Here is a 12,481-nt window from a genome sequence, read left to right on the forward strand (position 1 = left end):
ACTTCTCAGCCCATTGGCCCATCTGGTTAAAATCCTGTTGTAATCTGAGGTAACCCTCTTCGCTGTCCACTACACCTCCAATTTTGGTGTCATCCGCAAACTTACTAACTGTGCCTCTTATGCTCACATCCAAATTATTTATGTTAATGACAAAAAGTAGAGGATCTTGTGGCACTTCACTGGTCACAGGCCTCCAGTCTGAAAAACAACCCTCCACCAACACCCTCTGTCTTCCTCCTTTGAGCCAGTTCTTTATCCAAATGGATAGTTCTCCCTGTATTCCATGAGATCTAACCTTGCTAACCAGTCTCCCATGGGGAACCTTGTCGAATGCCTTATTGAAGTCCATATAGATCACATCTACCGCTCTGTCCTCATCAATCCTCTTTGTTACTTCTTCAAAAAACTCAATCAAGTTTGTGAGACATGATTTCCCACACACAAAGCCATGTTGACCAACCCGAATCAGTCCTTGCCTTTCCAAATACACATACATCCTGTCCCTCAGGATTCCCTCCAACAACTTGCCCACCACCGAGGTCAGGCTCACTGGTTTATAGCTCCCTGGCTTGTCCTTACCATGCTTCTTAAACACTAACCATGCTTGAAACTCTGATGGAGAAAGGAATGTTTGTTTATGGGTTATAAATCATAGAATCATTAAATGGTCATTCGATGAAGGTCATTTTTCCTATTATAATGAAGCTATGAAAACATAAGAAGTGGTAGCACAAGAAGACCGTACTAGCTGTTTGATTTTGGCTTCAACTCCACTTTCCATTCTTGCTTTTTATATAATCTGATGCAGTGAGAGACCAAAGGTATGTCCATTGCAGCCTCAGATGAGAGTGCATTCACAACCCTCTGTGGTAAAAACATTCAAAACTCCAAAGACTTTAAATGAAGAAATTTGTCCTCATCTCACTCCTAAATGATTGTCCCTTTACACTGAAACTACCTCCTTTGATTTAGGTTCCATGGCTAGAAGAAATAAGCCCTGTCAAGTTTCTTCATAATGTTGAATGTTTCAATGAGATGACCTCTCATTCTTCGAAACTCCAGAGAATATGTGTTGAACAAATACCCAATTTGGTGGATACAATAGCATTGTGATATTGTTGCTGCACAAGTAATCCTGAGACCTGAGTTTGACTTCCACCATGGCAGGCCATGGCCTTAATCGCTTTTGAGAAGTTGGTGTTGTATCACCTTCTTGAACTCCTGCAGTTCAGAAGGGTTAGGTACACCACAGTGCTGTTATGACAGGCATTCTGGGATTTTAATTCATGGATTATACTAGTTACTATACTAGATAGAGTATACTAGTTAATTATGTCTGGCAGCATCTGTGGAGAGAAAGCAGAATTAATGTTTTAGACTAGTGACCCTGAACTGAAGAAGGGTCGCTTGTCTAAAACATTAACTCTGCTTTCTCTCCACAGATGCTACCAGATGTAATTAACTAATATATTCTGACAGAGCAGCCCAGGTCTCTGAATTCCTGATACAGTGAAATAACCTTTGAATTGCTATAGCAAATATTTGGTCACTTCTCCTACTTGCTTCTACTCAGATTCAGATCCATTTTTTTATCACTATATTGAGCAACTTGGTTAACCTGAACTGAAGGGTCACTGGACCCGAAACATTAATGGCTTTCTTCCACAGATACTCCCAGACTGCTGAGTTTCTCCAGTAATTTTTGCTTTTGTTTCCAGCATCTGCAGTTCTCTGTTTTTATGTAAGTTCCTTATTAGTTTCTTTAAAAACTTGAATTTAGTTTAAAGTATCAGTGGCATTGGTGGGTAAACTGCCAGAACATCATAAAAACTAATATGCTCCAGAGAATGAAACTTCCTGCCATTACTGTTCTGCTTTACATGTGATTCCAATTAACAGCTCTCAGCCACTCAGCTACCTCATTAGTTGAGGTAAGAGTGACAGCACTTGACATCAAGGCTTCATTCAACCGAATGTGACATCACAGAGCCCGAGCAAAATTGGAATCAATGGGTATCAGGGGACAAACACTCAGCTGGTTGGAGTCATACCTGGCACTTAGGAAGATGCTCATGGTTGTTGGAGGGCAGTCATCTTAGCTCCAGGATATCTCTGCAGGAGTTTCTCAGGGTAGTGTCCCAGGACCAACCATCTTCACTTGCTTCATCAATAACCTTCCCTCCATCAACAGGTCAGAAGTGGGGATGTTCGTAGAAGATTACACGATGTTCAGCACTGTTCACAACTCCTCAGATACTGACGCAGTCCATGTTCAAATGCAACAAATTCTGGACAATATTCAGCTTGGGCTTACAAGTGGCAAAAAAATCCATCATTAATAAGAGACAATCTAACCACCATCCCTTGACATTCAATGATTCACTGAATCTTGCACTATCAACATCCTGGGGCTTACCATTGACCAGAACTCAACTGGACTCACCACATAAACACAGTGTCCATAAGAACAGATTAGAGGCTAGGAACACTGCAGTGAGTAACTCACCTCCTGGCTCTCCAAAGCTTGTCCATCATTAACAAGGCACAATTCAAGAATGCGATGGAATATTCTCCATTTGTCTCGATGAGTGCAGCTTCATCAACACTTAAGAAGCTTGACACCATCCAGGACAAAGCAGCCCACTTGATTGGCACCACATCCATAAACATCCACTGCCTCCACCATTGATGCTGTATGGCAGCAGTGTGTACCATCAATTAGACATACTGTCGAAATTCACCAAAGATTCTTCAACAGCACCTTCAAATCCCATAACCACTTCTATCTAGAAGTAGAAGGACAGCAAATACTTGGGAAAACAACCAACTTCAAGTTCCTCTGCAAGCCACTTAACATCCTGATGAGGATATATATTATTGTTCCTTCACTGTCGCTGTGTCAAAATCCTGGAATTCCTTCCCTTACGGCATTGTGGGTCAACGCACAGCAGAGTTCAAGAAGGCAGCTCACCACCACCTTCCCAAGGGTAACTAGGGACAGGAAATAAATGCTCGCCCAGCCAGTGAAGCCCACATCTCACAAATCAATAAAAAAAATCAATTAGTAACAAGAATTAATGTGGGAGCCACACAGATTGCAGTGGTTCAAGAAGGGGGTCAATGACCATCTACTTGAAGAAATTATGGACAGACAATGGGTTTTGCTTGAGGTTCACACATGAATATTGAAAATAGCATTCAAGAAGAGTCCTGGCAAAGGAGGAGGAGGAGAAGGTAGAGATGCAGAGGGAGAGGGAATTCCAGAATGTGGTGAAGAGTAAAAATATAAAGTCACCATTACCGCAGAGGTCCATAGGGCTGCTCTCTCAATAGAGAAAGCTGATCAGTGATGGTTTCCACATATCAACTGTTGTGGGAATTGAACCCATACTGTTGGTGTGACTGCACTGCAAACCAGCTATCCAGGCAACTAAGATAACTGCACCCCCCCCAAAAAAAAAAATTGACAATATGTAAATCAGGTTAATTCATAGGCTCTTTGGGCAGAATGGTACTACTGAGATTCAAACTCAGGATCTTTGATTTACAAAATAGGAACTTTAACTCCCCACTCCTCATTGGCGTAAAGGGAAGATGTAAGAGGAATAAAGAATACATGTGGTTGAAGTGTACAAAATCCACTGAAGAATTATAAACACAATCCTAAAAGTTTTAAATCTGAGGCATTGCTGCAAAAGGAGCCAATGTAGAAAAACAAAGATGTTTGCAATGTTAGAGTGGAATTTGTTGTTAGATGGGCATGGACACCAGATATTAGATGAGCTGAGGTTTATGGAGAATGGGAGGCAGAATTGCAAAGTATTGAAGTTATTGATCTGAAGGCAGTTAAGAAGGTTTTCAAGTCTAATATAGGGCAAGAGGCAGGCGAAGGAGGTGGAACTAGACAATCTTTTCGGTGGAGAGGACATGATATTGAATATCTGCTTGTAATCTAATTCTGGAACAATTGTTTTATTGATTTTAGACATGCCCTCTGAGCCTAAAGGAAACTGAAGTTTATTTTAAAGTTCACTACAGTATCGGACAGCTATGTGTCACTATGGGCAAAACGCAGGATGCAGAAGAGCATTTTCGAAAGGCTTTGCACAGTATAGATTATGCTTCGAGATATATCAGGAAAAATCTTCCAGATATGGCCAGATGTTTAGGTAAGTGAACAAATGTTACATGCCACCATTTTGTACCATAAAGCAGATTGTGGAGAGCAGTAAGAAGATTATTATATGCTTAAAAAATTATTTTACAATGAGCCAATTTACTACAATGTTTCCCAATTCATGTTAAAAAAAATTGTTACTAGCCTGATTTTCATTGCATGTAGGGAATACATATATTTGTTCCCTTGAGTGGTTTTTGGTAACATACTAGGAAACATTGTACGGACATGAATGGAGATTAATCTAGCTTCTGCCTTTAACACCAAGACATTAATGGAAGTCTTATTCACTAAGTAGAATTAAACACATCACTTAGTCTGTGTGCTATGAAGTATTCACACAGAAAGAGAACAAATTCATTTTATTTGTGGCAATAAATACATCTCTAGAAATGCTACGATTTTAAGTTAAGTCTTAAATAAGTGAACAAAGCAAACTTATTACTTATTTATTTTACAGCACACTTGTTGTTTAAATTGGCAAATTTAGTTATGCAAGGAGGCTCAACTGACATTACAGATATACTGCAGAAGGCCAGGAGAATTACCAAAAAGACCTGTGATCCATGCACAGAAGCAAATTTAAAAATTCTTGAAGGTTTCCGAAAGTGAGTTCCTTTAGACCTTATTTTTGTCCACCCATCGTACATATCATCCATCAAAGACTTGCTATGAAATTCAGACAAGTGGCATGGTTCTGCTAAAGCTGTTTGCTCACCTAGAGTGTGCACTTACTACACAGCTTACATTGCACCAGCTTGAGGAAGGCACTGATGCATACAGCCCTTCTGAGTGCCAGAAGCAATTCAGTACATGCTGTCATGATATTACCCACCCCTATACATCATGTGATGCATATTTACAAAACTTGGACCACATGGGTATGTTCAATGAATGTGCACATTATCCACATTAAGTGACAAATTGAAAGAGGGGCCCTGCACTAGTATTACATGAAGAAGCAGACACAAATTTGCATTACCAAGAAGCTGAATAGGTTAGGGCTATTTTCCCTGGAGCATCGTAGGTTTATAGATGGTTATAAAATTGTAAGGGGCATGCATAGGGTAAATAGACAAGGTCTTTTCCTTGGGGTGGGGGAGTCCATAACTAGAGGACACAGGTTTAGGGTGAGAGGAAAAAGTTTTAAAAGGGATCTAAGGGACAACTTTTTCACAAAAAAGATGGTGTGTGTATGGAATGAGCCCTGCAAGAGGAAGTGGTGGAGGCTGGTACAATTACAACATTTAAAAGGCATCTGGATAGGTACATGAATAGGAAAGCTTTAGAAGAATATGGGCCATGTACTGGCAAATGGAACTGGATTGATTTATGATATCTGGCCAGCATGGATGAGTTAGACCAAAGGGTTTGTTTCCATCTAAATGACTCGAAGACGTTTGAAGAACCTTTCGCTATTGTAAAGTGTCTCAAAGCCTGTGAGAGGGTACATGCGTGGGTGTGAGTGTGGGGTCTGTATGTGTGCATGTAGGAGAGAGCATGTATGTGAGAGAGGGTCTGCGTGAGTGGGTGAGTATGTAAGAGTGTGTATTGTGTGTGTGTGTGAGAGAGAGTGCATAATGTAGTGGGGTGACCTGTAGTGTGACATGAACCCAAGGTTCCAGTTGAGGCCATTTGGCTATCAGCAAATGCTCAGCCATTTTGTGTTGTTGCTTGTCCTGAAGTCCACCTCGGAAGATGGTCACCTGAAGATCCGAGGCTGAATGTTCATGACCACTGAAGTGTTCCCCGATTGGGAGGGAACACCCCTGTTGTATGGTGTTAACTATGTCACTTTACTTACATGACAATGTAATCTTTTGCTATAAATTCTGTGTCTTATGGTCCAGCTTCACAACCACCTGAAGAAGGAGGGGTGCTCTGAAAGGTAGTGCTTCCAAATAAACCTATTGGACTATAATCTGGTATTGTGTGATTTTTAAGTTTGTCCACCCCAGCCCAACACCAGCACCTCCACATCACAGTTTGGAGCTGGACCTTCCATGCTTCTCTAGAAAAGCGCAGCAGGTCAGGCAGCATCCAGGGAACAGGAGAATCAACGTTTCGGGCATAAGCCCTTCCTCAGGAAAGGGCTGAGGATTCCTGAGGAAGGGCTTATGCCCGAAACGTCGATTCTCCTGTTCCCTGGATGCTGCCTGACCTGCTGCGCTTTTCCAGCAACACATTTTCAGCTCTGATCTCCAGCATCTGCAGACCTCACTTTCTCCTTCCATGCTTCTCAACAGTGACAGGAAGTTAAATGACAGATTTACCAATATTCTCAATATTTTCAATATGGTGCCCTATTTCACCTGAATTGTCTGCAGCAGAACCTGTTTGCCACCTCCCCCTTGGATGAACTGGAACATGAACCATCTTAGCTGCAGCCTGTTTCTTGCCATGTGCTGCTTCCAACTCTGTATTAGCCTTTGTGTTAGATGCAACTTAGTGCCAGTATCTGAAGCAGTGGTTGTCAGTGTCCAATCAAGTGATCGTACTTCTCGTTCAATGGAGTGATGTTACTGTTTCTCTTCTTATTATTGCTGTAGTTGGACAGGCACCAGTTCTTGGAAGTCTGAAAACCGAAAAGCAGTTGTAATAGGTTAGGTTGAGGGAACAGTGATGTGATAGGCAGCTGAAATCATACCAAATAAAGGGGAACTTGGGGTCGAAAAGGAGCATGAAGTAGGAAACCACCATCATCCTTATTGATCTAAGTGACATTAGATGTTATGGGCTGTGCTGTAGCCAACTCTATGATGTGGAGAAACATTTCCATAGGGGTTGGCTGTTACAGATGACCTTGTCTCCCAGAGGCACTGCTTCCAATGTGCAAAACATTGTCCTGCAGGAAAGAAGATAGGATGTCAGTAATTGTATTGCATTGATTTGGGTGATTTGCATGTCACAACTGAATAGCTAAAGCTGAATATTGCAGGCAGTGAGGTGGGTGTAAGGCTAGCATCATTGTGCAGGTATGTGAGGCTGGGGTGGAGTATCTGTATGCTGGACCTGAGTACTGAGTTCTAGAAATGACTGATAGATTGTGATGAGTTGAGCTATATCTTATGTTCCTCATAGAAGCTGATATCTTTTGAAAAGGGATATTAATTTCGCACCAATCAACAAAAAGAATCATACAATAATATTTCACATATTAAAGACTTTTACTGCAAGAACCAAACTAAAATTACCAATGACTAAACATTTATTAGTAGGTAGCTAATATATCGAACTATGAAAAGTTATTTTCTCACTAACTAATTAATATTACGAAAACACCATGTCCCATGATTACATGCTACTCCAGGTTCTAAGAAGTTAAAGTCCAAATCTCTCCTCGTGTTTTACTTTGCTCACTTTACCCTATTACACCATGAGAAGTCTTTCCATCTTCAGGTCCTTCTTGAAAGCCCCTTCACTCACTCTCCTGAGCATCATCAAACTGACTTCCAGCAGCATGGCAGCCTGTAGAAGCTCTGAATCTTCAGAGAACATAGAACATGTTCTATGTCTATTTCAGAGAACTATTTCCTACCATCATCTTGACTGAGGTAACATAACAGCAGTCTTTTCCCCTCTGCTTTTAGCAGCATCCTCTCTGTCCCTTGCTGCAGTGTCTCACCGAGGCACAGATTTTCACTCCCTCAGGTACATGGGCCACTCTCACTCAAAGCCAAAATGAGAGATATTTCCACAAAAGGCTGAATTATTGCTGTCGTTGGGCAGGCAGCAGTTCTTGGAAGTCTGAAAACTGAAAATCAGTTGTGATAGATTGGGTTGAGGGAATTCAGCCTTACCACCCCAAGACAATAGCGTAGAAATATGGGAGGCAATCGTCACATACTCCTAATACCTCATCCATGCAACCAATGTCACCTCATGACCCTTACCCACCCAACATTTCTCCTCACACATTTCATGCCTATCCATGTCAAACTACCCATTCCCATGGCACTTAGTATACCCTGCCAACCCATATCCCATTTATCACCATGACTTTTTGCAGCTCCTTAGCTGACTTAGTGCCAACAGATGCCAACTCATGCCCTCCCACTCAATACTATGGATCTTTATAATCACTAAAGTAACTTGGTGTCAACATAAAACAATCTATGAACTCACACTCATCCTATGACTCTTTCTAAACTCTGTCAATTTAGTGTCAATTTATAAGGACCCATGTTCCTCTCACCACCCTTTTCCTTACATACTCCATGCCATCTCACTCAGTTTGTACTGTGAACAGATCTCAGGAGTCATGCTAAGATACCTACAAACATTCTAGTTAGGAGCAAAAGTAGGCAATTTGGTCTTTCAAACTTGTTTCACCACTCAACATGGCTGATCTGTTTCTGTTCTGAATTACACATTCCCAACCATCTCTGATGGTCTTTGATTCCCTTTCCTCTCGAGAATCTATCTACTCAACTTTAAAGATATTCAATGATGGTACGTCAATCACTTTTTGAGGCAGAGAGTTTCAAAATCACATAACTTTCTGAGAGCAAAGAATTCCTTTCATCTCTGTCCAAAATGGCCAGATGTTAGTATTAAAATTGCACCCCTAGTTCTAGGCCTACAAAAAAAGGAAACATTCTTTCCATATCCACTTTGTTGAGACCATTCAGGATTTTATAAACTTCAATTAAATCACAATTCACTCTTCTAAGCTCTAGTGAAAACAGGCTCAGCCTGTTCAATCTTTCCTCACTCCAGTTATCGATCTTGTAAACCTCCTCTGAACTGCCTCAAAAACATTTAGGTCATTCCTTAAATAAGGGGACCAAACTGCACTGTGTAAATGAAACATCACTTCCTTACTTTTGTGTTCAATTCCTCTCACAATAAAGGATAGCATTCCCTTGGTTATCTTAATCACTTTCTCTACTTGCATTCTAATGTTTTGTGACTCATGCACTAAAATACCGAGATTTCTCTGTACCTCAAAATTTGCAGTCATTCTCCAGTTAAATAATTCTCTACATTTTTATTCTTCCTTTCAAAGAGAATAATTTTACATTTGATCCATCTGTCAGATTCTTGCTCACTTGCTTAACCTATCTATATTGATCCATTCTGATGTTGTCATTTTCACAACATGCTTTTGTGTCACCTGCAAATTTAGCTACCATACCTTCAGCCAGCAGAGGGAGACAGAAGCCTGGGAACTGTTCAGCCCAACACTTCAGTCATTGAAATTAGGTTAAAAATCATACAACACCAGGTTATATCCAACAGGTTTATTTGAAAGTACAAGTTTTCAAATAAACGTTTGGACTATAACCTGTTATTGTGTGATTTTTAACTTAATCCACCCCAGTTCAACACTGGCACCTCCACATTATTGAAATTAAGGAGCAACACCAATTCGTATGCTGTCATGAGCTGCATTTCTCTACTTCATTATTTCTGTTTTGCTCATAACTCTGGGTAGAGAACTCAGTTAACAGATTGATCAAATATGATAGCCACCTCTTTCTCAATTCAAAATTGTTTTATTCAAATGATCAGACAAACTTTTAACATAATATTCACACTTAGCTATGTTTTTATGTTGCTTATTTCCATAAGTGCATAACAAGGTAAAGTTGCCATGGTTTTACCATCACGTGGTTGCGCTCTCATTAGACAGGTGATTGGTGGCAGTTTAACTTGGGGATCACAACACCTCAGATGAGGTGTGAGGTTGACAAGGAGAGTCTGTTATGGTTACCTCAGCCATTGTGGGACTTGAACCCATGTTATTGGCATCACTGCATCAAACCAGGCATCCAGCCAACTGTGCTCAGTTGGCCTAAGTGATCTGGCCAATATTTATCCCACAAAAAAGAAAAAAAAAATTACCTGATCAGTATCACATTGCAGTTTTTGGGACTGTATGGTATGCAAATTGCTGCACTTCCTAAATTACATCAGTGAATTCAATTTAAAAATATTTAATTTGTAAAGTGCCTTGAGACATTCAGGGATTGTAAAAGATGCCATTTAGGTGATGTTCATAATTCACTTTTTGTCAATTATGTATAGTTCTAACATTGCTTTGAAATAAAATTAAGATTTTAAGATATATAATTAAAATTTAAATTTCTTTCCTTTTAGAATACATTTAAGTAAACTGCTTGAAGCTGAAAATTATTTTAAACAGGCTTTAGATATCAGGCAAAAATGGTATGGTAAATTGCATCCTGTAGTTGCTGAGATACTGGAACCCCTGGCAGATTTGCTGTGCTATCCTAAGTACTCAAAAAGGTAAATGTTACAATCTATAATATTCCTTCCTCCCTAAGAAATGTTTAATGACTAAACTATGATTTGGTACTAATTTATTTACAGCAATGCCATGAACGTATAACTTAAGTATGTTAGTCACTCTCATTTGTTCAATAGTCCCCATATTGGTACAGGTGGAATTGGAGGACACAGATTAGTGCTCGTATCAGCCTGGCTGTTGGAAAGGTAGCAAATCAGATTTAGCAGTTGCACCTTCTAGATGAAAGGCAAGCATGGAATTCTAGGTGCATTTTATTCTACATACATTCCAGCGTACAACTAGTAGCTGACTGGGTTGTGGACTTGTGATCAATTACCGATGACAAAGTCCTTCTGTTTGTCAACAACTATATGATTGACTCCCAGGAGCTGAACAGTTTGGGAATGTGGATGTTTTGAGTCATAGAATCCCTACAGTGTGGCAGCAGGCCATTCAGTCCATTGAGTCCACACTGACGCTCCAAAGAGCAGCCCACGCACCTACCCTATTCCTGCCGTTCCCATAGCTAATCCACCCAGCCTGCACATCACAGGGCACTATGGGCAATTTAGCATGGCCAGCGTACCTAATCTGCACATCTTTGGACTGTGGGAGGAAACTGGAGCACCTAGAGGAAACCCATGCAGACACAGGGAGAATGTGCAAACTGTTTGCAGACCTGAGGCTGGAATTGAACGTGGGTCCCTGGGGCTGTGAGCCAGCAGTGTTAACCACTGAGCCACTACACCACCCCAAATGACAGAAGCAATCAGGTATTCATAAGAGCAGGAGCTGTTTCTTTCCTCTTCAGTAAAAAAAATTAAACCTGATTAGAGCCAGTTTATTTCTCTCCTCAACAGTTGTTGAAAGCTATGGCTCTTAAAAAGTAATCTAGAAACTTTATAAGTGTGAACCAGTCACCCTTGCCTCCTTTAAGCAAATGGAAATATACAGAAAAAGAGATTCAGGGAGCAAAAGATTCTGACAAGCCAAATAGGCCACCCCAGCTGTCACAATGATCAAGCACTTTTGAATTGCTTTCACAGTCTTTCCCTCTGCCCATACCACTCATGTATTTTTTTTCCTCTGTGTCTAAAAAGAGGATTTTTACAAGGGAGTTAGAGTTTTAACCAGAAGATTTATATGTTGAAAGTTCATTGTTGTTTATCTTTAGTTAGAATCTATTTATTCATAATTTGTTGTCCTTACAGACATTTACACCACATGCTGCATCCGAAAGGCTAAGAGCATTGCGGAAAACCCTACACACCTCTCACTCAAACTCTTCTCCCTCCTGCCATACTGGAGCATTTGGTCTCTCACAGTCAGACTGTGCAAAGGTTTCTTCCCCCAAGCCATCAGGCTCCTTAACAGAGTATGATCGGACTTTCTCCCATCTGAAATTGTTTGCACAGCTTCGAATTGCTGCTAGAAAAATGTCTACTATTTATCATTCTTCTATTACACTATAACTTGTATGCTTTGCACTTATTCACTTTATGCCGTATGTGATTGTGTAGTTTGTGCTTTCCATGTAGCACCCTCAGTCCTGGAGGAACACTGTCTCATTTTTTACTGTATCGGTTGTATATGGTAGAAATGACAAATAAAATTACTCTCTCTACTTTCTCTCTCTCTAAGTGTGGAAACCTTGTCCTTGTGTTTTGTCAACCTTGGACTGAAAAACTGGTAAATTGGAGAATTCTGCATTCCTTCTGAAAGCTTTAACTTTTGTGTCAACTCCAAGAATAGCAAGACTTGATTTCCAGCATGTTAGTCCAGTGAGGCATAACATAAAATGATGGTGTAAAAAATAGTTTACCAAGAAACTTGCTTTAATGTTCCATCCAAGTGGATACAAACCCCTTCATGCTGCATTTAAACATCAACTTCAAAAATGAATGAAAACCCTGTGATCAATCATGAACAAATATATGTTATATGAAAATATAAACATCAGATAGTTGTATTTGATGGTGTAGAATGATTTGTAAATGCAATGCAGTTCTGCCCATCTCCGTATCTAATTTCAGTAGAACAGCATTGGGATT

The 12,481-nt window shown here is 40.3% G+C and overlaps 1 protein-coding gene across 1 annotated transcript in view; it reads left to right on the plus strand.

Moving 5' to 3' along the window:
* The window catches only part of ttc41 (tetratricopeptide repeat domain 41), a gene marked incomplete at its 5' end in the record, with an annotated part of 63,647 nt that overhangs the window by 46,884 nt on the left and 4,282 nt on the right, over nucleotides 1-12,481 (plus strand). Inside the window, 3 exons of the mRNA XM_087997551.1 lie at nucleotides 3,986-4,169; nucleotides 4,638-4,785; nucleotides 10,280-10,429. Of these exons, the coding sequence (XP_087853677.1) occupies nucleotides 3,986-4,169; nucleotides 4,638-4,785; nucleotides 10,280-10,429 (482 nt within the window). The remainder of the gene's footprint in view (nucleotides 1-3,985; nucleotides 4,170-4,637; nucleotides 4,786-10,279; nucleotides 10,430-12,481) is intronic.

This window comes from Chiloscyllium plagiosum, unplaced genomic scaffold (genome assembly GCF_037043375.1).
Source record: "Chiloscyllium plagiosum isolate Xiang-an unplaced genomic scaffold, Cpla_swu_hap1 HiC_scaffold_19, whole genome shotgun sequence".
NCBI lineage: Eukaryota > Metazoa > Chordata > Chondrichthyes > Orectolobiformes > Hemiscylliidae > Chiloscyllium > Chiloscyllium plagiosum.